The 25,388-nt window shown below is 50.4% G+C and overlaps 9 protein-coding genes across 9 annotated transcripts; 3 read left to right on the forward strand and 6 right to left on the reverse strand.

The window, feature by feature from the left end:
* Positions 1–539: 539 nt before the first annotated feature.
* On the forward strand, positions 540–2,137 carry J4E82_006642 (uncharacterized protein; the record flags this gene model as incomplete). The annotated part of the gene is made up of 4 exons (XM_051732898.1): positions 540–799; positions 853–994; positions 1,042–1,987; positions 2,046–2,137. The coding sequence occupies 4 exons, from the start codon at positions 540–542 to the stop codon at positions 2,135–2,137; spliced, it is 1,440 nt and encodes a 479-aa protein (XP_051587291.1).
* Positions 2,138–3,641: 1,504 nt separating this feature from the next.
* J4E82_006643 (uncharacterized protein) lies at positions 3,642–5,430 on the reverse strand (the record flags this gene model as incomplete). Its single annotated transcript, XM_051732899.1, has 4 exons — positions 3,642–3,842; positions 3,975–4,112; positions 4,166–5,166; positions 5,232–5,430. The coding sequence occupies 4 exons, from the start codon at positions 5,428–5,430 to the stop codon at positions 3,642–3,644; spliced, it is 1,539 nt and encodes a 512-aa protein (XP_051587292.1).
* Positions 5,431–6,431: 1,001 nt separating this feature from the next.
* On the reverse strand, positions 6,432–7,518 carry J4E82_006644 (uncharacterized protein; the record flags this gene model as incomplete). The annotated part of the gene is made up of 2 exons (XM_051732900.1): positions 6,432–7,276; positions 7,335–7,518. 2 exons carry the CDS (start codon positions 7,516–7,518, stop codon positions 6,432–6,434), a joined length of 1,029 nt encoding a protein of 342 aa, XP_051587293.1.
* A 312-nt stretch (positions 7,519–7,830) lies between these two features.
* J4E82_006645 (uncharacterized protein) lies at positions 7,831–9,982 on the forward strand (the record flags this gene model as incomplete). Its single annotated transcript, XM_051732901.1, has 2 exons — positions 7,831–8,072; positions 8,122–9,982. The coding sequence occupies 2 exons, from the start codon at positions 7,831–7,833 to the stop codon at positions 9,980–9,982; spliced, it is 2,103 nt and encodes a 700-aa protein (XP_051587294.1).
* A 714-nt stretch (positions 9,983–10,696) lies between these two features.
* On the forward strand, positions 10,697–11,833 carry J4E82_006646 (uncharacterized protein; the record flags this gene model as incomplete). Its single annotated transcript, XM_051732902.1, has 1 exon — positions 10,697–11,833. The coding sequence occupies one exon, from the start codon at positions 10,697–10,699 to the stop codon at positions 11,831–11,833; it is 1,137 nt and encodes a 378-aa protein (XP_051587295.1).
* A 2,572-nt stretch (positions 11,834–14,405) lies between these two features.
* On the reverse strand, positions 14,406–15,159 carry J4E82_006647 (uncharacterized protein; the record flags this gene model as incomplete). Its single annotated transcript, XM_051732903.1, has 3 exons — positions 14,406–14,585; positions 14,669–14,791; positions 14,845–15,159. 3 exons carry the CDS (start codon positions 15,157–15,159, stop codon positions 14,406–14,408), a joined length of 618 nt encoding a protein of 205 aa, XP_051587296.1.
* Positions 15,160–18,216: 3,057 nt separating this feature from the next.
* On the reverse strand, positions 18,217–21,779 carry J4E82_006648 (uncharacterized protein; the record flags this gene model as incomplete). Its single annotated transcript, XM_051732904.1, has 2 exons — positions 18,217–21,634; positions 21,694–21,779. 2 exons carry the CDS (start codon positions 21,777–21,779, stop codon positions 18,217–18,219), a joined length of 3,504 nt encoding a protein of 1,167 aa, XP_051587297.1.
* A 288-nt stretch (positions 21,780–22,067) lies between these two features.
* On the reverse strand, positions 22,068–23,161 carry J4E82_006649 (uncharacterized protein; the record flags this gene model as incomplete). Its single annotated transcript, XM_051732905.1, has 3 exons — positions 22,068–22,404; positions 22,469–22,985; positions 23,038–23,161. 3 exons carry the CDS (start codon positions 23,159–23,161, stop codon positions 22,068–22,070), a joined length of 978 nt encoding a protein of 325 aa, XP_051587298.1.
* Positions 23,162–23,446: 285 nt separating this feature from the next.
* Positions 23,447–25,128, reverse strand: J4E82_006650 (uncharacterized protein; the record flags this gene model as incomplete). Its single annotated transcript, XM_051732906.1, has 4 exons — positions 23,447–23,998; positions 24,051–24,464; positions 24,514–24,590; positions 24,642–25,128. The coding sequence occupies 4 exons, from the start codon at positions 25,126–25,128 to the stop codon at positions 23,447–23,449; spliced, it is 1,530 nt and encodes a 509-aa protein (XP_051587299.1).
* Positions 25,129–25,388: the final 260 nt, after the last annotated feature.

Here is a 25,388-nt window from a genome sequence, read left to right on the forward strand (position 1 = left end):
CGTTTCTCTACCGGCATGGGGCGCTGCCCCCCCCCCCCCCTGGCACTTTGACTGCAAGGCTGTCACACTAGCTCTGCGCTTATCTCATGGCTTTTGACGTACCTGCGTCTAAAAGAACGCTAGCAACATCGACACTACTGTGCGCTATCTTCAAGACGTAGCTGGCGACTGGTTTGAAACTGCCATGGGCACTATCCGCCCCTTGCACTTGCAGCAGCCATTGCGTCGAGAACGGTAGATACGTCTAGAGCCTGTTGATTGTTCTAAATCTAGGCTGTCGAATCCGAGAATCTCGCGCTTCCCGACGACGGTTCAGTCTACTATCGATTTATCGGTGCCGCACAAGTCAGCGCGGCGTTCGCCTGGCTTGTGGTATCGATACTTCAGCTCTCAACAACGTCCCCTGCATCATTTTTGTGTACTCTTCTAATCTCCTTAGACGAGGTCGCGTACGGCAATAAACTACCTTGCCCATCGCTGAACACTCTGCCATTTTTGTATCCTGCATTTGATACTTCCACTTATCTCAGATTATCACAATGCCTTCTTTCTTCAAGCGTAACAAGAAGGAGAGCCCTGAGGAGGAAACACAGCCTCAGGCTCACTCCCAAGATGTCCCAGACCTTCCTACCGGCATGTCGCAAAGGATGCGTCCCGAGTCCTCATCACAGGGAACCTACATGCCCAGGAATCCCTCCAACCTTTCATTCGGAGGTCCTGTTTACGGAAGTCAGTTCGGAAACGCTTCTGAGATACGCAAACAACCACGACCTTTTAAGAGCTATCGACTACGGGGAGAGTAAGTACAGTCCATTTCACACGTCAATAGCATCGAGCTGATGAGACATTTAGACGCGAGCAACCATGGGTCGACGATCCAAGGATGAAGAAGACTAAGGTCGGCAACTGGATCACCTTTGGGTTCATCTTCATCGGTTTCGCCGTCAGTGGATACATCATGTACACCGGTGTACAGGAGGCGCAAATACCTGACGTACGATCAATCCGCAGCAGTCTGTGCATTGGCTAACATCTTGACAGCAATGTCTTATCATGGAAGACAACTTCGAGAAGATTGACCCCGCCAACTGGGGTTACGAGATCCAGACTGGCGGATACGGAAACGGAGAGTTCGACTGGACCACCGACGACCCAAAGAACAGCTTCGTCGATTCGGAGGGTCTCCACATCGTGCCAACTCTCACCACCGAATCCACTAGCATCACTGCCGAGCAGATCCTCAACGGCTACACCCTAAACATCACCAAGGCAGACGGTGATGGCTCATGCACATCCACCGATTACAAGTCGTGCGGTGTCCGATCCAACTCGACCACCGGAACCATCATTCCCCCTGTTCGCTCAGCACGCATGACTACCAAGGGCAAGAAGTCGATCAAGTACGGCCGCGTTGAAGTTGTTGCAAAGACAGCCAAGGGTGACTGGCTCTGGCCCGCTATCTGGATGATGCCCGAAGACAACGTATATGGTGACTGGCCTCGTAGTGGAGAAATCGACATTGCCGAATTCCGTAGTAACAGTTACAAGTACCCCGAAGGTCGCGACTTCGTCTCTTCCACGCTCCACTGGGGTCCCGACTACCAACACGACGGTTACATCAACACGCACGGTACCTCGTTCTTCCGCCGCACAGACTTCGCCTCGAGCTGGCACACATTTGGTCTTGAATGGACTGAGAACTACCTGTTCCTCTACCTTGACAGCCGTCTCAAGCAAGTCATGTACTTCAAGTTTAACGAGAAGAACAAGCTATGGAAGAAGGGTGGCTTCAACGGTCTGACTACCAGCAACGGTACCCTTTTCGAAGACCCATGGAAGCAGGGCGGCAAGAACGCGCCATTTGACGAGAAGTTCTACCTTATCCTCAACGTTGCCGTTGGTGCGCAAAATGGTTGGTTCTTCGATGGAGAGGGTAACAAGCCGTGGGTCGATGGCAGCGACTTTGCCGTGCGTGATTTCTGGAATGGTACGTTGATTCACAGCCTACAATTTGCTCATGGACTTCCTGCTGACTTTTGCAATAGCCAAGGATGACTGGCTCCCAACTTGGGGCGAGGGTAACGAGCGCGGTATGACAGTCAAGTCTGTCAAGATGTGGCAGGCCGGCAAGTGCTAGACTCACCCACGTCTGACTGCCGAGTGCATTTTCCTTTTTTTACTCCCGGGGACCCACTCCTACGTGTACGACCTACCTTTTCTTTTCCAAACCGATTCGGGGACCAAGGGCATATTAGATGAACGTTTTCTCATTTCTTTTCCTCACTGGCATGGTTGAGGCGCCGAGGCGTCCCTGGGCATCTAACGTCTACATCGTACATTTCACAGATAAGGACTTGCAATAGTGTAGTATCTAATAGATTTTTTTTTTCCATGAATCATTTGCATAGCATCACAGTATCTTGACTGCAGCTTGCTTGCAGCCGGGATTGACCAGCCTTGCGCACTGTGCACTTCAGCCTCGTAGCGAGGCAAACTGGCAGCCGTGCGACCATCACTTGCATATCGCGTCCTGCTCTCTGGTCCCTCCAGCTAGCAAGCAGCCGAACAAGGCACCCACGCTGTCCAGCGCCGCCCATTCTCGCCCACGTACGTACCCACATCATTGCACCCCTGAGAAAATCATGCTCGATAGCAATGCCAAAGCTTAATAAACTTTCTGTTGAGCCACTGCACTAATCCCTCTTCTGCCTAGCTCATGACTCGATCCGCTAATCCGAATGTGGTAGTTGAAACGCTATCCCTAGCGAATCACGAGGCGTAGATACGAGCGCGACGGAGCTTGTTCGAGTTGCTGCTGCAGGGGGGCATGCACATGCCGGAGACGCTTCCGCTTATCTGGCTACGGGAGACCGCGACCTGCGCCGCACTCAGGCATCGTCCCATTTCCACTTTTCTTGGTTCAAGCTGGCACACTTGAATAAGTTGGCATTTTGGAGGGTCTGAAACAAACACGGAGATAGGCTCAGGGTTAGGGTACCGCTGTTCACTGAATTGATGATGCAAGAGGGGCAGGAGTTAGACAGCACACCGTCTCTCAACTACTGTGCCGCAATGTCTAACATTCCCAACTACAGCACAAGTTTTCCTACTTTCAGGTTTTCTTCTCACCCATGAACCGCGGCAGAAATACGGGCTTCATGACCTAAACGAGGGATTTACCGGTGGCAACCCATCTGGTCCATAGCCTTGCATACATGCATGCACGCATATATACATAGCGACGCGGACTGAAAAACAACGTGGGACGGCACATTTCGCGGAGCAACAGCCGGGCGCTGTGAGATTCCAGAATGTGTAGATTGAATTCGAGAACGCCACCACGGCTTGTTCCAATGTATTCCGTCTATGCATCATCATGGTCGCTAAGGTATCGTCGGTACGGCAACAACAGGGTATGTTATGTACGATCGGGCTGTTATCTGCTATCATGCATCGGTCCTACCATCGTACCCTGTATGCCTACCCCACTACTGCACGTTACAGTGTGAATCGATACCTCAATTGCTCAACTATTCGATCAATCACTCCAAGTATAGCAACATACAAATTGCAGCCGCACCCAGAACCGGGTACTCAGCTACCCGGCGGACCGTCGCTGCTACTTGCTCCTCAACATTAGATCAGCGGTCCTGCTGTCGTATCATAACCTTGACCTGGAAGTCCCTCGGTTTTACAAACCAGTAATTAGTCGTTTGCCAGTCCGCAGCCTGCAGGTGGGGGGCGAGAGAAAAATCAAAGTCGCGCACCAGCATGGGTATCAGCTTGGACATTTCCAGCTGCGAAATGTGTCGTCCAATGCAGGTTCGGGAGCCTAGACCAAACTATTGCCAGGCTGTTAGTTGCTGTCCACCAAGGGAAGTAGAATGAAAAAAGGGTATGGATGATGAGTGGCGTTACGAGTGTGGAAACGAAGGACAAGGCAGTGGCGGCATGTGCCGAACAAAGTGACATACCGGCATCCAACTTCGCTCCATGAGACTCAGCTTCTCTTTGTCTGCGTCGAGCCAGCGCTCAGGCCTGAACATGTTGGCATCGGGGCCGAAAACTGACGTGTCGCGATGGGCGACCCAGGAGTTGATTCCGACGATTGTCTATCCAAGCTGTTAGCACGGCATACGCGAATTTGACATACACGGCAACTTACGCCCTCGGGAAAGAATCGATCACATATTGTCGCTCCTTCAGCGGGTACTACGCGCTCGAGCGGTAAGCCTGTGGCGGGATGCATTCGCAGCGCTTCCTTCATGACGGCTTGCAGGTAGGGCATATCCTGACTTTCCTTGAAGGTAATATAATGGCCAATCCTGCCCTCGCGTTGCCGCTCGTCAACCTCTTGGCGCAAGGCCTCGAAGGTCTGTGGATTCTTGAGCATGTAGTAGAGGATTGCAGAGAGGCTGATGGCGGTAGTGTCTGAACCGGCGGTCATATTTGATACACAGCCCATGGTAAGATGGTACATGCTGAAAGACTTGGGGTTATCTGCGTTCTTTTTGAAGAATTTTGTGAGGAAGTCCATGCTCGTCGTACCCTGTTCAGCTCGGAGTTCATCGACGGGTATGGCTTTGGTCTGCTCCTGCTGATGCTCCGCAATACACTCTTGTGTGAATTTCATCACATACGCCCTTCCTGTTCCTTTGGGCCCAGCAAGAAAGTTCCTAACAGGAGCTAGGTATTTGTGTAGCCAGGAGTAAATGCCTGTAAGAGTGGCATACCACAAGAGATCCTCGAGTGCCACGAGAATACCACGGATATCCTCGCCTTTGTCCAAGAACCCGAGTCGTTTCGAAAACGTTATCATGCCAATGACATCGAAGGCATAACACTGAAGCCAATGTCCCATATCGGCATACGCGCCCGCACTCGCTACCTCCTGGAGGCGCTGACTGAACAAATCCGCACATTCATCAACGTACGATTCGTAACTGACAAGCGAGGACATTGTATAAGCGCTCTGGTATTGGCGCCGGTTTTCGCTGTGTCGTGATATAGATTGGTCGGCAAACAGTGACCATTGGTCAGGATGTGGGTTCTGCCACGTCGCGTACCACGAGGATTTGGGGAATTTGGCGCCATGGCCATAAATGATCTTTTGCGCGCTCGGCGAAGAGAAGGAGTAGCGGTTTGCACCGTAGCGAACTATCTCGCCTATGGTAGAAGTATAAGTATGAGTATCTAAGGAGCAGAAGTACTAATGGAAGGGTGAAGCTCACCATGCTTCCTATGAAGCTCAAGGTTATCGTATTCAAACGAACCTCTTTTCACTCGCCAAAGATACCATAAGTTCGTGAAACGCGCTACAACTGGGCCAGGTACATCTCGCAATGGTGAGGAGACGGCTCTCAAGAACGGAAAGAGAATACGCGCAACAAGAGCTACAGCAGCTGCCCAAGCAAGGACCGTGAGATGCATTCTAGAAAACAATGTCGAGAGTAAACTATCGATAACGTCTTCCTCGCAATGGCGCGACGCATCTTGTGCGATTTGCTACACGTTTAAGTCCTTATGAAAGTTCGATGTGCGGGGAAGCGATGACGCGCCGGAAGGCGGGTGCGGGATGTGGAGTGGAGCTTAGCATTGAATTGTAGGTAATTAGTTTCGTGCGAACACCTCGTACGAACCCCCAAACCTTGTGTTCATGCCTCTCCAAATATCTCCTTTGTTTCGTAGTCGAAAGAATGCATACCGAGTCTCAATGCCGCGAGCGTAGGATCATCGTACAGAAAGTCGGGGTCGTACAGCCGAGGTGCAACACGCACTTTACACCCATCGTACATCGCGTGTGAATCGGATTGCCAATCAACCAGATGGATAACAAAATCACGTCCGAAGATGCATTCATAGATTCTACACGAGTTGAGAGTACGGGAAAGGACAGGATGCCGATTAGGTAGAGTAGGATCTCGATCATCGAAGATCTACGCGTCGTCTTACAATCTGGAACACCAAAATACACAATACTGCACTGACAGACTTCTCGCATCGCGTATCCACGTGGACCTACAGCTACCTCCTGGTCGCAACTTACAAATGAAGACTGTCGTACTCGAGAAACACAAAATATTACACTATTTACACTACACACATCCCCACATTCCGACGACGGGATTTTGACAAGCCAGCCAAAACTTCATAGAAACGATCTTTCGCGGCGGTACTCGGGTCAAACGAGACCGAACAGTTCGGTCCCTTCTTTGATTTATCACTGAGAAGAAAAACTCAACGGTCACTACAAACCACTCTAGAACAGCCTGTAGTAGATTGCAGACGTCCTCCACTGCCGAAGAACCGTTTATTTCAATCAGGAAGAACAGCAGCTCAATACTAGGTAGATTCGTAATACAGCACCTCGCGCGGCGTACGATGGAAAGTCTTGCAGTGCACGTTGCTTGTTACTTTATGGTGGTTTGAATTTAGAAGACAAGTTGCCAAAGGTCAGTTAGTCGCTCGTTGTTCTCGCCTAGGCCACCATGAATGATGACACTGTCGTTGCCGGTCTCAGCCTTGACGACATCAGCATCGAACCAGCCGCGGGGGTCAGGAAAACCATCACTGCCTTCAGGGTGTAGCTGTGTCCACCATTTCTCGCCGATATCATATACCCAGACGTCCTTCAACATCTTGCCTGCGCCAGCGTGACCAAGCGACGAAGGATCATGTTCACCAAAGAGAGTGAGAAGCTTGTCCTTTCTAGCGAGCTTAACTGGTAGAAGCACGCAAACACTACGAGCCTCAGGCCCATCATTCCCATCGGCCTTGAACGTCTCGGTTGACCAGGTGTTGTTGGCTATATCAAATATATCGATACTACCACCCTGCTCGGTAGTGCCATCAAATCCGTTCATTCTGTAAAGTTTGCCCCTACTGTAAGCGATGGAAGTTCCTCCTCTATGGGGTGCTGGAGCATCAGGAGCTTGTGACCATGTACAATCATGGACGCTGAACATCCACAGATCTGAGAGGCGGCCACTCGCTGGACATCCGGCGTGGAGGAACAAAGTGTCCTTTCCATCACTAGTAGAACAGTGATAGCTGCGAGCTGGTGGATATGGGGCAGATGAATCAGCGGGCATGATCTTGGACCATGCTGAGCTTGCTGGGTCGAAGCACCACACTGCACCGTGCTCTTCTATAGGGGCCATGTCGATGCCACCTCGACCGGAGAAAAGATACATGTTGCCATTCAGTACGGCTGACGCACTTCCAACGCGGGGAGTGGGTGCTGAGGATATGGCTTTAGTTTCTAAGCTCTTTGCATCTGTGGCGTTGTTAGTGGTGCACCTTGATGGCCAACTAGCAGCGAAAAGAAGGCCTACCAGGCTTGAGCGAAACGATATCGATTTTATCATCTATAGGCTCCCTTGGTTTCACCTCACCACCAAAGATGCAGACATGCTGATCGATAACGGAAAGGACTTGCGACGATCGGCGTAGTCGCTCGTCGTCGAGGAGGCGCTTCCAGGAGCCTTTGAGCGTACTGATGGGCATACTCACGGGCATGTTGGCAGATGGTGTGATATTCGCACTAGGATTGTAGTGGCTCGCGAACAAAGGAATGCAGTCTCCAGCTGCTGCTGCTGCTATATATGCGAGTCTAGAGCTAGATATTGCGTCATGCGCGGGTGGTAATACACTTGGTGTTTGCATTGCCTGGGCAGTGACAAGTCGAATCCACTAAGCATGGGACACGCTAGACTGGGAGGGCACTAGCGTCGGATACACGAGTGGATCGTCATGGCCTGGCTCCTTCCAAAAGTTCGCGACGCCTCAATCGCATTGTACACGCGAACCAATGCGACTCGACACGCCAACATGAGGCTTCGACTGACGGTGCAGAGAAACGGCCTCCCTGCCGCCAACGTCGTGTGGAGTGTGCCCGAGACCAACAGCACACAGGCATACACCGTCACGCGTCTGCTCGAAGACGTCAACCTCATCATCCCGCTCGAGGCAGAGCACTGGGGCCTGGAGCACTATGTCGTCGAGGTGGGCGGCTTCGAGTGTCTGCACTTTATGCCTGTCGCTCACGCGCTCAAGGAAGACGACCATGTCTCGTATGTGCTTCTTCATTCTGCATCTTGGTCGATACTAACACGTTGCCAGCATCCGCCCGCTCATGACTGCCGAAGTACGCGCGCGCACCCTCACCGGCCGTGACCAAATCTCAGATGGAGGCCAGCACCTCGTCGATGGCGTTCCCTTTGGCCGGCCCTACCTGCGACAGCCTAATCGACCCGCCGTTCGCATACCTCCGCGCAAACGACGCCGACTGGACGACGTTCAGGCTGAGGACGATGCCCAGGCTGTCGGCCTGCTCACAGAACACGGAGACACAACCCAAGTGCGCGAACAACTTGCCATGCTCAACAACCACCAGCGGCCGGGAAGCCAAACATCGCCGTCGCAACGGGCAGCCAAATCAGTGCAGTTCAAGCAGCCAGAGATAGAAGCATTTGATGACAGCGAGGAAGACGATGACGACTTTGCTCCTGACGAGGCACAAGGCGAGACTTCGTCTTCTGATGCGTCGGATTCCGACTCGGAATCAGAATCAGACGTAGATGCAGTCGCAAAGTCGCATGGGTCATCTAGCGGTTCAGACACTTCAGATTCAGATTCAGATACTTCGAGCGACAGCGATTCCGACTCCGACGATAGCGACGCAAGCTCCCCACCCGATGTCTTGTCATCCAAAGACGGTCGCAAGACCAGTCCAGGTACACAGCATGTACCCCCTGGACAAGGTCTAAAAGCTACCAAGCTGAGGAACGCGCGACGTACAAAGGCTAACCGTCTGCGTAGCCTCAAAGCCTCGGGTAAGCTTCCTGAGAATGCAACACTCGCGGATCTGGCCGACTATGAACAAGGAAGATATGATCAAACTGAAGAAGCGGAACATACACGGCCCTTCGCCAAGTCTCAAGGCAAGAGAAAACGGTTAGATGAAGACGAGCCGACAGAGGAGGTTGCCGACGATACAACAGAGCTTGAGCGAAGGAAACAAGATCTGATGGCCAAGGTTGGACAAAGTTCAGATGCGACAACACCGGCAGACGAGCCTATACAGTCAACGACTCCGGCTATAGAAGGGGCAGAAGCATCACTTACCGCTCTAGCCGAAGAGACACAGCCAGCAAAGAAAGAGGCTCTCTCAAGAAGGTTGCGACCAGATACTCGTGCCATTGGTCGAATACTTGCTCGGCAGGCTGCACCTGCTCTCAGGAAGACCAAGGCGAAGGCTGCACCTGAAGAACGTTCGGAGCCCGAGGGTGCCTCTGATCCCGACTTTTGGAAGACACGGGTCAACCTCTCTGCATTCGAATGTTGGGAGGAAGATTTTGAGCTGAGCGCTCCGCCCTTCCCATTCCAGCAGCACTGGGACCCAGCCAGCAAGCTTATGCGCGACAAAGCTGCAAAGAAGAAGCAGAAGAGGCGAAACTACGTGCTGCAGGAAGCAACGCCTGAAGAAGAGGAAGAGGAGGAAGAAAAGATCATATTAGACTATGACGATGCGCCTGCAACTAACCCCGACTCCGAGACTATACATGCAGCACTGGAAGACCAGTTACGTCAAGATCTTGCGATGGCTGCGCAGTCTGATCTACCACCGCTGCCTCAAGATATGAGCACGTTACCAGATCTCACCTCGTCCGACATGAAAGCCGGCGCCATTATCGCATGCAAATTCTTTACCGTCAATCCTGTCACCGTCACACCAGAGATTAGTGATTACAAAACAGCTATTGTTGAGCAAGAAGGCGATTCGGGACCTGGCGCTGGAACGATACAGCTAAAAATCGCTTTGCGCGACCTCCCGAAAAGGGAGAAGAAGTTCGATAGCAAAGGTAACCGCATCTACAACGCTGCCGACGCGCTTTTGATGGAAGAAGACGAAGAGGAAGAGGGCTTGTGGGAAGGCCAATTCGGCGAGCTTCTAGAAGCGAAGCTTGTGAAGGCTGCGTAGACAAAAGACGACACCAGGTATCACAAGATGCTTGTTTGACCATCTGCCTAGTACCACACACACATTTTCTACTTCATATCACCTTAACATGTTTCAATATACCCGGTTTCAGATACTCTTGACGCTCAATCATGTGAAGGGCCTGTGAACACGAAGAGGCGGATCGGTCTTCAGTCTCAGGCCGGGGTGGCGCGATCTACAGTACCCCGCCAAACGTCATTCCCAACCCCTCTAGAAGCTGCAGGAGCTTCCAGCACCCGGCCCTACTCAAGTACTACTGGGTAGGTCACCAATACTGAACTTCTCGTATACACAAGGTCTTGGCCTGCAATTCCCATGTCTCACAAGCCTTCATTCGCGGTACAGCTACCATTGCGAGCGGGTTCTCCGTGCAGGGTTTTCCTCGGCACCACGAATCCAGGGTTTTAGTTTGCCCCTAAACAAACTTAACAACTGCCGCTGTGGGGTAGCTTCAGGATTAGGTGCGAATGAGTACATCATGCGATTATGGAGCGAACAAGCCGTGTACAAATTTTCGGCAGATGCATTTCAACTTTTCTGCTTACTGCTGAACCTTTAGTCAAACTGCGATATTCTTGTGTCTGACAGACAAACTATTCGTTGTACAACAACTTCCATAACATAGCATACCATGTAAGCGTTGATGGAACAACAGTGCTGCAATACCCTGACCATCGCACAGAACTATACACAATGCCTCTTCCCACTGGTGTATACCGTGCCGACCACGTTGGCTCCTTCCTCCGCCCCAAAGCCGTCCTTGAAGCACGTACAAAAGCTGCCAACGGAGAGATTACCGCGGACGAACTCCGCAAAGTCGAAGACGAACATATCAACAACGTCGCAAAGCAGCAGATAGAAAATGGACTCCGATCTGTAACCGACGGCGAGTTCCGTCGCGCCTACTTCCACCTCGACTTCCTCAAGCACCTCGCTGGCATCGAGGAGAAGGGTCAGGTAGGAAACATCAGGCACAAGGATGGCTTTTCGCCCCCAACACTGGTGGTCAAAGGAAAGCTGGGTCACCCCGAGGCGATTCAAGTCAAGGACTTCGAGTTCCTCGAGCAAGCGATCAAGAACAATGGCGGAAACGCGAGCACAAAAGTGTGCATACCATCACCAACCATGGTGCACTTCCGCGGCGGTCGCGCTTCAATCGACATCTCCGCATACCCCGACCTAGACGTCTTCTTCGAAGACCTCGCGCGCGTATACCAAGAAGAGCTAGACAGCTTGTACAAGGCTGGCTGCCGCTTCGTCCAACTCGACGACACGAACCTCGCCTATCTCTGCGACCCCGACATGCGCAAAGCCGCCGAGCAAGAACGCAATGAAGACCTCAGCACCCTGCCCCGCAAATACGCCGAGCTCATCAACAAAGCCATCGAGAAGCGACCTTCAGACATGAAGATCGGCATCCATCTCTGCCGCGGCAACTATCGCTCCAAGTGGTTTGCCTCCGGTGGCTACGAGCCCGTCTCCGAGGTTCTCTTCAAGGAACTGAACGTCGACGCGTATTTCCTCGAGTACGACGATGCGCGATCTGGCGACTTCTCTCCATTGCGCCATCTGCCGGAACATAAGGTTGTTGTGCTCGGTGTTATGAGTAGTAAGAAGAATACTCTGGATGACAAGGATGAAATCATCCAGAGGCTACATGAGGCGGCGAAGATTGCGCCAAAGGGTCTGGACCAGCTGTGTGTGAGCCACCAGTGTGGTTTCAGCTCCACGGCTGAGGGCAACGAGTTGACAGAAGAAGAGCAGTGGGCCAAGGTTAGACTGAGTGTCGAGATCGCTAAGCAGGTCTGGGGTGATGATATCAGCAAGTAATGTGTAAACTCAGGGCTAATAGACAGCTTTCACAGATTGGCTCAAGGAGAGGAGATGTATTTGAGAGGTGCTAGTACTTGCTGGGGATATATTCGAGAGGAGTTGAGGCGAAAGCATGAGCACGATATTCATGTAGAGGTAGTCTGATCTGGTCTCAACGACCTGTCCATGTATGTATTACGAAGTAACGGTTCAACCCAACAATATCCAATGTAACCAATATAAGTGCATTTCCATGTAGTTTTTACCATCAGAAACATATGAGAGTATGGACGCCAAGGTAGCAGGCTTCTTGCTAGTTCTGCCGAAGACATCAACAAGGTTGTCGATGCGGGTGCCGTTGTAGAGCCCTCCTGCCAATTACAAAGGGCCGATCAGGAAGGGTGTTACCACAGCTATCGCAGAGCATCTTACGGCTACCTGTTCAGAGAATACCTTTGAGGTCGTCTCTACTTTGAGTTCCGGTGTCTTTCCAGCTCTCTAGCATATCTCTGGAGAGAATCCTCCTTAGCAACAAGGACGCTCGCTACTTTGACCCCAGTCATATTGCCTAACACCTGGCATGTAAGTCCAAAGCAACGAAATTGAAAGTATTGTGGTCCGACGTACTACGAAGTCTGTCTTTTCAAAAGTCCATGTTTTTGAGTTAGTTTGGGAGATTTCAAGATATCAGATTTCAGGTAATCTTCCCAATGACTGGTAGGTCGATTTCAGTGATCCATTCGTCAGATTTCGGCGTATTTCTCCAAAGGAGTTACCATGTTTTTTGTGTGGTCGATAGACCTCCAGAGTGGGTTCCCGCTTGTATACAGGTCGAAAAGCTTCAGCGATTGTAGAAGTTTATATGGGTGGGACATAATATGCCTAGAGAGGACATCTTCGCAGCTGTGACATATCTGAAGCTCAGGTATGCGTTTACATCCATGTATTTCGATATCGATAGTGGTATAACAGCTTCCGATAGATCCGAATGTTTCTGGTTCATATTTTGGACGTGAGCTCCAGTCTTACGGTTCTCCGTAGTCTTTGCCCCAAGACTTCGGGTTCATGAAGACGGCTTTGCTGATGTAATATTAGAACTCTGATAGCGGCTCCTAAAACCTCGTCTGCCTCGCGTTATGAGAGCCTTCCATTCAGAAATGGATGGATGTTACACTATCGGGAAGACCAGACAACTCCAATGCTTTCAAAATGCTAGTCTATTCACTGATGATGAATTTTCTATAACAGAACCGTCATTCCGATCGAATAGTCAGCGTCTAGTGATGAGAAGAACACTGAGCTATCATATGTGCGGCATCATCCGATCTCACAGTGCTGTGCTCGTCCTCGCAGTATATGAATTATTCGTGATGGTCCACCATATTTGATTTTGTGAAATAGTACAGGTGTATAGTCACTGGTCGCTTGCGGGAGGCAAAGATAATAGACAGGTGTCGAAATAGCTCGAGCAAGGATTGAGTAAGCTCAAACTCTACTTCGTGGAAACCATATCAAACACTTGCATCCAGATTAGACCGGGGCAGATTTGTCTGCATATAGACCGCAGTGATACGAAATCTTTGTTATCATATGAATACTTCCTGTCCCTGGGGGTACTCGATGTCCGTCCAAGGAAGCGACATACCCGACTGAGAAGTTCTACAGGAAGCTCTACAGCAAGCTTTACAGGAAGCTAGATCAATTTCACCTCCCAGTTTGCTGTCATGGTCTTATTTGGGCGGTTTTCGTATACATGTTGTTAGAGGACAAGTAAAGCGATCCCAACCGCGGAGAACTTTGGGAGAGTGATGCTAGGACTAAGTAGAACTCCATACAGATATAGTTAAAGGCTGAAGCAGAAGCCTGAGACAACAAACCCGTCTTTGCAAATATAATAACAGTTCGGCTACATGAGACGTAATGTGCTTACCTATTAAGCCATAGAGCTTACTTCAAGGTTGCTAACCAGTCAATCACGTAACACAAGGATGAGATTTCTAGACTCACTTATCTGTAGCACATTGATATCCAATCATATCTCAACGAATGCTTATAAATATGCGGTAATGATTGGAATAAGTAACATGTTTCGGTAGTGGGAATGTGGGGTGTGGAAGAGTAGAAGAAGAAGCGGAACGAACATCTATGATGACTTCATTGCACTACGTTAGACGGGTGCAATAGTCGATCTGCATGGATTAGCCCTACATCCTTCACATGACACGAGGAGGTTACGTGATGTCGTTGTATTCTATTCTTGAAGCACATTCCAATGTCGAAAAGTGCGCATGAGGAACTTAGACAGTAGCCTGACTGGCTGCAAAGTATGCTTAAAAGATCAGGCAACAGAAGATCTGCTGTAATCATGCTAGTATATGTTGCGACAGACGTTGCTTTACATTGACTATATGACCGACTGTCTAAGAGTGCAGTGCTCAAACAAAAATGTACAAGCGGTAACGACCGTCTGAGACCTTGTGGACCCCACACCATATGACGACTGTCTTTCACACCCCCATCGTCACCTTGTTCACAGCTACCTCCCCTGTTGTGTACCGTCTGAACTGCTTGTCTCTGATGTAGCACCTGTTTAAGCAGCGGCGGCGATCTCGCGGCGTGCGAACCTGAGGCTGCGCTTTGCCTTTAGCTTAGTGCTCAGACCATCGTAGCTGTTGATGCATATGGTCAAGGTTCCGTCAAGAGAGTTCGCTTGGTTCTGCAAGTCAGAAGCACGTGACTCAACGGCATCGATCAACATAAATGCGATAGTCTGTAGATAGTCGTTAGCAAGTGCGGATATAATCGTTGGGGATAATATCCAGAGAAACATGGGAGTTTGGGAAAAGGACTCACATCAACAACATTCTCGATTTGTCTGAGCACAGCTGCTAAGGGCTGGCCAATGAACGGAACAGTATTGAACAATCCAGCCTTTCCGATGAGTATGTTGAGCAGAGCCTGGTGGACACGGACAAACTATTTTTGATCGTCAGTCATTTTATCATCCAGAAGGCGCTTGTAGTACTGACTTCGCGGAAGGCGTCGAAGATAGCATCAGAATCAGCACCGGCTGGAACGGGAGGCATTCCTTGCATCTGGCTGATAGCAGTGGTGGCTGTGGACACAATGTCGGCAAAGCCCGCGATGATCTGGGGAAACGGTCCCTGGCCAATGACAATCAAAGGACCATTAATGATAGTGATGCTCTGAGCTGGTGCCTGGAGCGCCTGGCTCTTCTGTGTCACCATCCGGATGTTGGAGACAACCTGAGCAGGCGTAATCTGAGCAGCGATAGGGACAGAGAGAGCCACAGCGGCAGTAAAGAAGTTGCGGAATGAGACCATGTTTGCGGTGATTGATGGCTAGAAGACCGGTATCTGTTGCTTGAACGATGAGGATCGAGGAGTAGTGATTGCAGAGATGAAGCTGTGCGATGACTTCTAACGATGGAGGGCGGCAGCATCTTTATACACAGTGCAAGATGCAGCTAAGCTCAAGCTCTCGGAGTGAATACTTTCCACTACCCTGTGAGGTGACTAGATCTGCTGATCCTCCTGTACAGGACATTGAGATACCAATCAGACCTATTGCCCAAAGGCTAGGCGATGCAGAGTGCGCTACTGTCGAAAAGAACAAAGTTCAATGGTAGATGAAGTCTTGTACTATAATCCACCTTGGCTTGACCGCTTCCACCCCAATCTCCAGTGCATTGCACCTTTTTCCTTTCCATTGTTGGAGCTCCGTGGCAGTGTCACAGCCTGTGCCGATATATCGAGCGTACCATATCAAGATTCCTTTACGGCATCTCCAATACATATTCTTCTCTTCAGTATCGTAGTTGGTGTCATTTCACAGTGATCAGTATAAAGGCCGACCAGACTAGTCCCTGTTAGAGAGATCTACCAGAATCCATCACCGAGTGGAGCTTCTGCGGCTGAATCGATACAAGGGATTGACATCTTCGAGCTCCACTTTCCTTGTCCAGTCCATGAGCAACACCCGGTTGTGAACGTAGAGAGAACGCATGCTGGGTATACAGCACTAACGCATTCTAGGGCTCGCAATGGCAATTGGCGTCCAAGTTCACAGTGGAGGCTTAAGGCTTGCCAATCATTTTCCAAATGTCTCTTGCCAAGATGTTTGTATTGCCGTAGTACAGTAGATCACTACTCTGTATGTGCGAGTCTCTCTTGTCGACCTGCGTCAGTTCAGCTGAGGTGGCCCATTTGGTGCCGCTTTGTTGTCAAATGCCGCCAAAAAGGGTGTGGTAGTGCCGTAGCGGTGCGGCTCGTCGATCTTACCCGTGGACCGGGTACTGCCGCTAAATATGCACGATCAGGCACGCAGTCCCTCCATTCACAAATGCCGGCGCACCAAGCTAGCGATAGAGCAAATCTGCCAAGCCATAATCACGTCTGCTTTTTCGCTGTTCGGGGCGGCCGGGGCCGATGTCGGGACCACGTGTATACCGGGGTAGTAACTCACCCGTATTGATTAGTCTCACGGCTTGCACCGGTATACATACTACTACTCCGAAAAAGGAGAATGCGACATGTTCACTTACGTGCACGCGGTCCGCCAGAAGCAATAACAAAAGGTCCGATAAATGTGACGTTTCTTTTGATCCAGTCGAGCCTCGGAAGGCAGCCGAGGTCCCTGGTCGCCTGAGTCGCGCTTTAGCCGATCTTGGCCGTATTTGTGTCATACAACTGCTCATTAACTTCGGCGAAGAAGAAAGAGGAGTCAGTGCCTTGGCTCAGACTGCTACCTGGGTACTCACGGTTGTCATTGAACCCTTAATTCGGTAACTCCACTTCGCTCGTCGCTGCTTATTTGTTGCAATGCCACGACCTCTATTAGAATACCCAAGTAGTGACTTACGAAGAGGATCTGTATGACACCACTGACAAAGAACCTCAATAGGTGTGCGCTGGCTGACCTGATCTTGCGCTAAATTGAGCAATGTTAGTATCGTAGCTCTGGCACATTACCCGGGCTTCTGATGTGCCTAGCAATCATCTCTAGGACGCAACACAATAGCGGAGAAGCTTAACAGCTGGTAGCTAGCAAGTAGCCGAGTGGTTGGGCACCTGCTATTCGCCGCCGGGTATTTGGCCCGTGGTTTCCTACCTGTCCGCCACTGTACCCGACCTTGTATGCTACCAAACTTCCCTTCATTAGCAAAGAAACCAAAGTGAAAAAGCATATCTCGACAATCTCCACCAGTGAAAATGAAGACGCCGGCTATTCGGTTCGATCTGCATCGTAATGCAGTGCAACATACACGTGCCTAAGCGAAGGGTCTTCTTACTTGACGCTAGACTCCAGGTTCTGGCACTATAGAGAACCTGGCATCGTGAGCTTCATGTTGTCTTGGATCAAGCCGAACGCTCTGATCACTATTTAGCCACGTACAACATATTTTAGTAGCTTCATGTCAGAGATGACGCCAATACGACCTCGGGACCGTCCCATCTTACTAAACTCTTACCGTGATCCTTCCACCGATCACCAGTGTTGACCTGAGTATGAGTACTCTCCGCGGGTTTCAGTTATTAGCTACACGCATAAACCATCACCACTGTCTGCTTCAAGCTAGAACTCCACCTCGCCATTAGTGCCTCAACAAGACTCAAGCGAAGACCAGAGACAAAGCACTCCTCAAGCGACGACGCCACAGCGTCATCACATGTTCACGCCCACGAACAGCAATGTAACAATGTGACCTATCCTAAAATGCTTAAGAGTGAGACATTTTCTGTGTAACGACATATACCACTATGGGTGCTTTTACCTATCCAAAGAATTAGCAAGCCACCACGTATGGATGCTTGACCTAGGCTAGTCCCCTAGCCAACCAAATGTACAGGCTGTCACCTTCTACATATAGTCTCGTGGCTTACTCTCTTCCTTTGTTTTTTCTGCTTTCTACTATCAGAGGATGAGGTTACATAGCTCCAGTGAGTACCACAATACGATCTGAGATGACCGAGCAGCTTTTCGCAGTGATGACAAAGTGGCAACTTGCAGGTGGGTGTTGCTTACGCACCTTATTTGAGGGCGTCTTAGAAGCTGTATGGAGTAATAGTATAATCTAGTCACCTTTGACTGTGGTCGGTAGCTATACGGGAAAGCTCGCCAGACCAAGCGGAAGAATGAATATGGGCAGGTATGAGCAGGAAGCGCCATACGACAGTGATAGCATACTGTTGGGCATCTGCAAGCGTCACCATCAACGAGCTATGACACCACCGGCCTCTCATAGCTAGGTCATGATTACATATACATACTCTCTTAGTCAGTTGAACTTCCCTAATTTCCATACAATATCACATGGAATAGTCTACACAAGATTGCAGCTATCGAGAAGAAAGAACCGTACGGTTAATGACACCTCCATCTCATGGTGTCGGCACCGATGCTAACAACGGTAAAACGTCCTTGAATCTCACCGGCTTGAGTAAGAACTCATCAAATCCGCTACTCCTCGCTTGTCTGCGCGCCTTCTCACTACCAAGACCTGTGAGCGCGAAGATGTACGCTCGTGGCGCACCTCTGTTGTCCCAAGTGGCGCCGTCTAGAGTTTGCTCAGACGCGTCGTTGGAATGTGACTGGATGATTTTTTCCATCAAATCATCTTCGAGTTTTCGAATCTTGGATACGGCTTGAAAGCCGTCCATGACTGGCATGCTGATGTCCATGAAAATGCAATCGTACGTGATTTGTGGCCCTTGTTGTTCAATAGCAGTTTGATAAAGACGTACTGCTTCTGCGCCATCAGTAGCGCTGGAGTAGGGGACATGAAGGCGTTTAGCAAAGGCGCATAACATTTTGAGGTTTATCGGGTTATCATCCACAAGGAGTAGCCGGTGAAATCTACAAGCAGGGTTGGGCTTGAGAAGGACAGTTGGCTGTGCTGATGATTGCGGCTGAGGGGCAGGAAGTGTCACAGCGTCGGATAGTGACTTGTTCTGCGACGGTAGGCTACGATGCGGAAGTGCCACCGTCTCCATGCACATATCTGCTTTTTGAAAAGTCTCGTGTTGACCTAGTTGCTCCGATGGGTCTGTCTCGGCTTCGCGTTCGACTTCCGCAGGTGGCAATGGGGCTTCCGTTCCATTGGCGTTCACGTCATTCAGAGCTGATATTATGGCAGATCCGAGCGACTTTCCTGTAATTAACATCGTGTGCATGGAACTCCAGGTGCCGATCTTGTGAAGTGTAGCCTTGGTATTGCCCAGTTCGACCACGACTGGACAGACGCTTGCCGCATACACAGGGAACAGAGTTTTCAAATCGTAAGCATGCGTCGTGTCCAGCGCATGCGTGTCAATGAGGACTATATCCATGGTTGGAGGTGCGCTTGTCGAAACATTGATGACGCTCATGCCAAAGCGGCCCTCACAAATATTGCGAATAGAACGCTCAAGTGCTTTGGGTGGCGAAACGATGCATGGGGAAGATTTATTGCTTGAATCCCGATGCGAGGACAGACTGAGCAGACCGACCGTCTTTCCACGCAGAAGGCTTTCCTGCGTGCTTGGTAGGCTCGGCTTCTGTATCTTTTGGCTGGTTGGGATGTTGATGGTAATCTTCGTGCCCTCTCCCAAACGACTGGAGACTGAGATGTTGCCCTGTAGTGACTCTACAATGCTTTTTACTAGGCTCAATCCTAGACCAGTTCCTGGGCTCAATATATTCTCTTGCGTGAAGGGCGTGAAGAGATGATATTTGAGAAAGTCCTCACTCATACCCACTCCCGTATCTGTCACAGACAGACAGATGTGAGCCTGTCTGCCGTCTGCAGCTTGCACTCCATCTGCGGCCTCCACAAATTCCAAGTCTACATGGATGTAACCGGACCTGGTATACTTTAACGCGTTGCTAACGACATTGAGCAGAATTCGTTTCCAGGCGCCCTTCTCAACGGCTACTGTCCAATCGCAGTGTCTCTCGAAGTGTGTAGTGAGGACGACAGGCTCAGCTGAAGTCGTTTCTCGCGAATCAGCTAATGTATCCTGGCGCTCTTTATTGAGTCCGGATACGAGTCGCGAAGCATGGTCATGGCCCACTGAGACCGTCTCGATGACATCTCCAACCAAACGCTCCAAGTCGACGGCCACTGCACCATTATGAACATGGTGACCAGAACGAATGGAATGGTCTCCACCTTTCCCGACGCCGACACGACTATTAACCTTGGAATATTCTAAGAGATGGTCGAAGGTATCAAGAAGAGTGAAGGCACATGATTCGATCATAGTAATTTCCGGCATCAAGCTTGATCCCTGCATGTTTTCTTGGATCAGCTCAATACTCGCTAATATGCCATGCAATGGACTACGTAGCTCGTGGCTGATAGTCGAAACAAAGTCCGACTTGGATAGAGTATTTGCCGAAGCTTCTAATCGGAAGACTTCGGCCATGAGCGAGTTTCCGAAAGCTGTTAAAGAATTGACGTCACCAGTATCGAGGGTTTTTCCAGTGTCAGATACCCATGCTAGACATGTAGCATAGCAGGCTTCTCTTTGGTAATGCCACATCGGCAGGAAAACCGCATATCGCGTCTTTGGCAAAGACTTGAAGAGATCAGTCCATTCGTTATCCTCAACAGAATTGGGGCTGTAGTCTGGCTCGCTGCCATCTCCATGTTGGATAACGCCGTGTTCGTCTACAGCGAAGACATGCCCTCGAGTGTACCTTGTAGTTAAGCGTTGGATGAGGGACTGCGACAGCTCCAAACTTGATTGCTGGCCCACTGCGGTGCTTCTCTGATAGCAGGAGAGCGGTGTCGCAAAGGAGTCGTTTGGAGACGATGATGTCTCTATATCTTTCGACTGACCACCTCTATGTTTACCGGCTGAAACAGTGTCAAAGAAGATAAGGCCATCCAAATCCATGGCATAGCCAATGTCATTTGCAGCTCTTACAAAGAGATCTTCGACTTGAATGGACAAGTCAGGCTTGTCCATCCTCGAATCAGTGTCTTGCGGAGAAATAACGATGGAAGCCGGCTCGTACACTGAACCAGCGACGCGTGTCGTTGCACTGCCAGATGATAGCGGACTGAATTCTCTTTGGGTAGTAGCACTAAAGACATCAAGATCGAATGGATCTGTATGAGCCTCGGGACGTTCAGGAGCAACAGATTTTGGAACCACATTGCGTGCATCGCGCTCGTCTGGAGCTACGAATCGGCGAAGACCTTGCATCATGCTTGCTGCTCGCGATTTACAGGCTTCGACGCGTCTCATGTTTAAGTATGCACTGATGGCCGAAGTGACTTCCCGCATAGTACTCAACGACTTTGGATGGAGGAAATCTCTTTCCTTGTTGTCCACCACGCAATAGCTTCCCAATATATGTCCAGACATTGCAAATAGTGGTATCTCAAGGTAAGACACCATGTATGGATGCCTAGCCACAAACGGACGCTCTGCGAAAGTGGGAATCCGACGAAAGTCTTTTATATAAAAGTAAGACCTGTCCGCAACAATATACGGACTATCCGGCAAAGATACCGCTCGTCCATGGAAGATGGACATGGTGTGAGGACATACTCCCCAATCGAGGGGGATTCGAGAAGTACCCAGCAACAGCGGATCGGTCGGATCTGCGCTGGAAAGAGACTGGTGTCTCGTCATCTCTGCGCATATGAATTGGGTTTGGTTATCAATGAGGGAGATGAATGCGCGGTCGCAATCCATCTTGTGCACGCCATGCTGGACGAGAGCATTGAGGGTTATGTCGCTGCTGGGGACTGGATCGGAGGGCGGCCCTTCTGGGATCTGGAACGGAAACGATGCGGCAGAGAGATATCTAGGGCTATTTGTTAGCAATGAGAAACGCGTTTCATGACATAGAATGGCAATTCTCACGCGGCGATCTCGTACGCGCGTGCCCGTTCATGTTTGTCGATAACTTCGGGTGGTGGCGCGGTAGTTGAGAGGGGGGTGGTGGCCATAGTCCATATTACGTCACTCACATTGAGGGCGCTCGGTAACTCGACTGAAGACTGCTGGTGCTGTTTGCAACGATTCCGCGGGCCCGCAGCCGTCTTCTGCTTCTTTCCAAGGTTGGCAAGCGGTCTTGGCGTTAGTCAGCCAATTTCCAAACGGCCCGTATATCAAGGGCAGAAGCACGGCTTAATTTCTCGTCAACTCCATCGATAGTGATTTGACGCTAGCTAGATACGCATTCTTCTACAACCACAAGAGAAAGTGCCCGACCAACAACTCCTCGCTGCTCACAGCTAGACGCTCAGTTTCGCATACTCGTCGCACACTTCGGTTAGCTTCTTCCTCGTCCCAGGCTCCATAGCACTATGTCCCGCATCGTCTACAAAATGCAGCTTACTCTCCGGCCACTCCTTGTGCAAGTTCCACGCCGTGATCGGCGGGCAGACGACATCGTATCTCCCCTGCACGATTGTTGTCGGAATATTCCTGATACGATCAACATTCTCCTTCTTCAGCAATTGCCCGTCTTCCAGCCACGCTTTGTTGGTGAAGTAATGGATCTCGAGCCTTGCGTGCGCTAGCAGATAAGCCGGGTCTTGAAGTTTCTTGAATGCATTGGGGTCTGGGTATCTAAGGTTTGGCGTACAAGGTCAGCGCATGTCTCCTATGCAGTTCGCTAATAGTAATCACGTACAGAGTGCTGATTGAAAGCTCCCATTTGTTCCATGCAGTGGCTGCAGGGTGACTTATCGAAGGGTCAGAAGACATAAGGCGTTTGTGGTAATTGCCAATATGATCCGAGCGTTCCTCCTCTGGAAGGAAGTTGATAAATTCGTCCCAACAGTCAGGAAACAGCATTTGAACGCCGCCCGGGTGATTCGTCCAGTGGAGCTCGATATCGCGCACAGTGAATATGCCGCGCAGAACTAAACTACCTACACTTTCGGGGTGTGTTTGTGCATAGGCCAGAGCGAGAGTGGAACCCCAAGAGCCACCGAAGACTGTGTGCCATTTGGAGATGCTGAGATGTTTACGCAGGACTTCAATGTCGGCGACGAGGTGCCAGGTAGTGTTGTTTGTGGTGTTGGCATTAGGGCGCGACTGACCACAGCCTCGCTGGTCGAGCAAAATCACTCGATATTCAGAGGGGTTGAAGAAGACGGTGTTGGATTTGGAACAGTTGCCACCTGGCCCCCCATGGAGGAAAATGACTGGATGGGATTAGAAGTCAACAAACGAGGCTGGGAGAGATGTTGCACCCACCAGGCTTTCCATCCTTCTTGCCAAACTGTTGATAGTGTAGTTCATGGATATCGTCGACGCGCAGCCAATCCACATCCCAGGCGTCTTCGTGTTCATAGCCGGTGACATGAGGTGCTTGAGCCATGCTTGTGGTGTAGTAACTAGCAACTGCAAATACGATACGCAACAGTATGACCAAGCTTTGTAGTTTTGTCAAGCCAGGCAACCATAGTGGTGCAGTCAGACATCTAGGTGTAGCTACCCCGCTTTCAGCATAGTGGACCCCGCTAAATGAAGAACACCTTCCTGTTTGGCTAGAAGAATATAATTTTTTGAGCGGCTTATGTGCAGACAAAATCAAGATAACGTATTAAGAGATGGACCCCAACTCTGAAACGTCCTACAAAGGACTGACGCTGACGACAAGAACCTAGTACTTGAAGCCACCTGCCCTAGTACTCCACAGTCCGTTCGGGTCTACACTCTTCTGCAATGTCTTGAACTTTTCATAATCCTTGTAACTCTGCATGACTGGTTGATCCCACATAGCATCGTTGAGGAATAACGGCATGTACATGTCGCTTGGCATTCCCGCCTCTGCTATCCATTGAGGCACAACCTTGTCCAACCAAGCCGTCAGCTCTCTGGCGATACCGAAAGCAAGAGGATCGTCCGTGGGCAAGTTCCAGGCGCCTTGGTAAATAAGGATAATGCGGTCAGGGTCGGAAGATGAAAGACCCATGGCGTTTCCGCCCTTGGATTCGGAAATCTTGCCAAAGCGAGACGGAAGTGGCTGGAAGTCAACGCTGAACTGGACGGCGCGAACGACGGGGAGTGTGTTGAGGAAGACACCAGTGAGCTCAGCGAGCTTATCACGAATCTCCCTGTACATCTGGGGACGGGATGGGATATATGGAACGGTGTAAGTTCGGAAGAATGAACGGGAGTTCAAAAGTCGGACGGGTTCGCCGTTCGCCCTCAGCTAGCAATCGTCAGTTCTTGTATATCACATCACGGTCGGTTCATGGACTTACCAGCTCAGAGTACTTTTGTTTCTTGGGCAGACATAGCGGGTTAAGGATCTTGAAGAAGTCGGCAAAAGGGCCCGATGTAGGCGGCGTGGGGCTGTCGTAAAAGTAGAAGACAAGTTTCGTCTTGAGCCCGGCTGCGAGCACAAGGTCCGAAAAGATAATGGCGGCCTTGGGGTCTTCGGCACCGTGGGCTATGAAGTTGTGCAAAGCAACGTAAAGTGCTTCGGATTTTGACTCGTCATATATGCAAGAACCGCCCCATACGTCACCCATGTGATGGACCTTGGCCTTGAACTGGGTAACAATACCAAATTGGCTTCCGGAACCACGCATGGCTTGCGCAAGATCGGGATGTTTCGCAGCGTTGACGTTAACAATGGATCCGTTGGCCATGACGGTCTCCCATTCGACGATGTTCTAAGGCCAGTCAGTATGAGTCCCATCAAGACATTGTGTGCAAACTGACATCAGCAGCGAGGCCTTCTTGAGCGCCAAGGAACGATAAACCTCCACCCAAAAGCAATCCGCCGACACCAACGAGACCTTTGTTGTATTAGTTGGGGTTCTCAATCATCTGTGATATCTCAAACTTACCAAGCCTTCCTCCAGCAATAGCCACTCCACTCTTTTCTAGATCACCAATAACATCGTTCCACTCACCACCGGGGCGAACATAGGCAACGTCCTCTGCTGCATCGTACGTCGCTCCAACTAGACTGGTCATAGTGATGAGAACGCCGTCTTGAACAGCAGCATGATTCGTGTTTGGGTCGTGCCCTCCACTTCGAGTTGCAAGCTTAACAGTAGGGTACTTGTTCAGGATCTTGATAGCGATGGATATATCCTGAGCAGACTCTGGCTGAACAATACATGCAGGATCGACTTCACGGAGATTTGTAGCCCAGTATTGCTGCGTCTCATGCTCATATTCAAGTTTGAGAAGCCCAGGGGTCAAGACTTTGCCAGGGAGAGCGTTATTGATATCTTTGCACGCTTTGGTAGTGGCCTCGGTAGGAATGGCAAGAGCAGATTGGGCTCCTAACAGCAGGCTCGCAAGTACGAAAGACGCGAGTTTGTCCATATTGGAAGTCAACGAAAGTGATAAATGAGCGAAAGATCAATAAGAGCGATGGAAAAACAATGAAGCCTACAAGAACAACCTTCCCGTGGGCGATGTGCATTAAGTACTATCTTCTGAGTCTCCCCGATGTTGAATCGAGATGCCTCCGGTCTTCCCTCCGGACGCCACGGCGGCCATGCAGAGATGCAGCGCATCTACTCAAGCTGGGTACGCCCTTGACCAGGGCAGGTCGCGTGGAAGAATCATGGAATACGGTAATC

Source organism: Alternaria postmessia (assembly GCF_024291825.1).
Source record: "Alternaria postmessia strain BMP 2775 chromosome Unknown scaffold_40, whole genome shotgun sequence".
NCBI classification, from domain to species: Eukaryota; Fungi; Ascomycota; class Dothideomycetes; order Pleosporales; family Pleosporaceae; genus Alternaria; species Alternaria postmessia.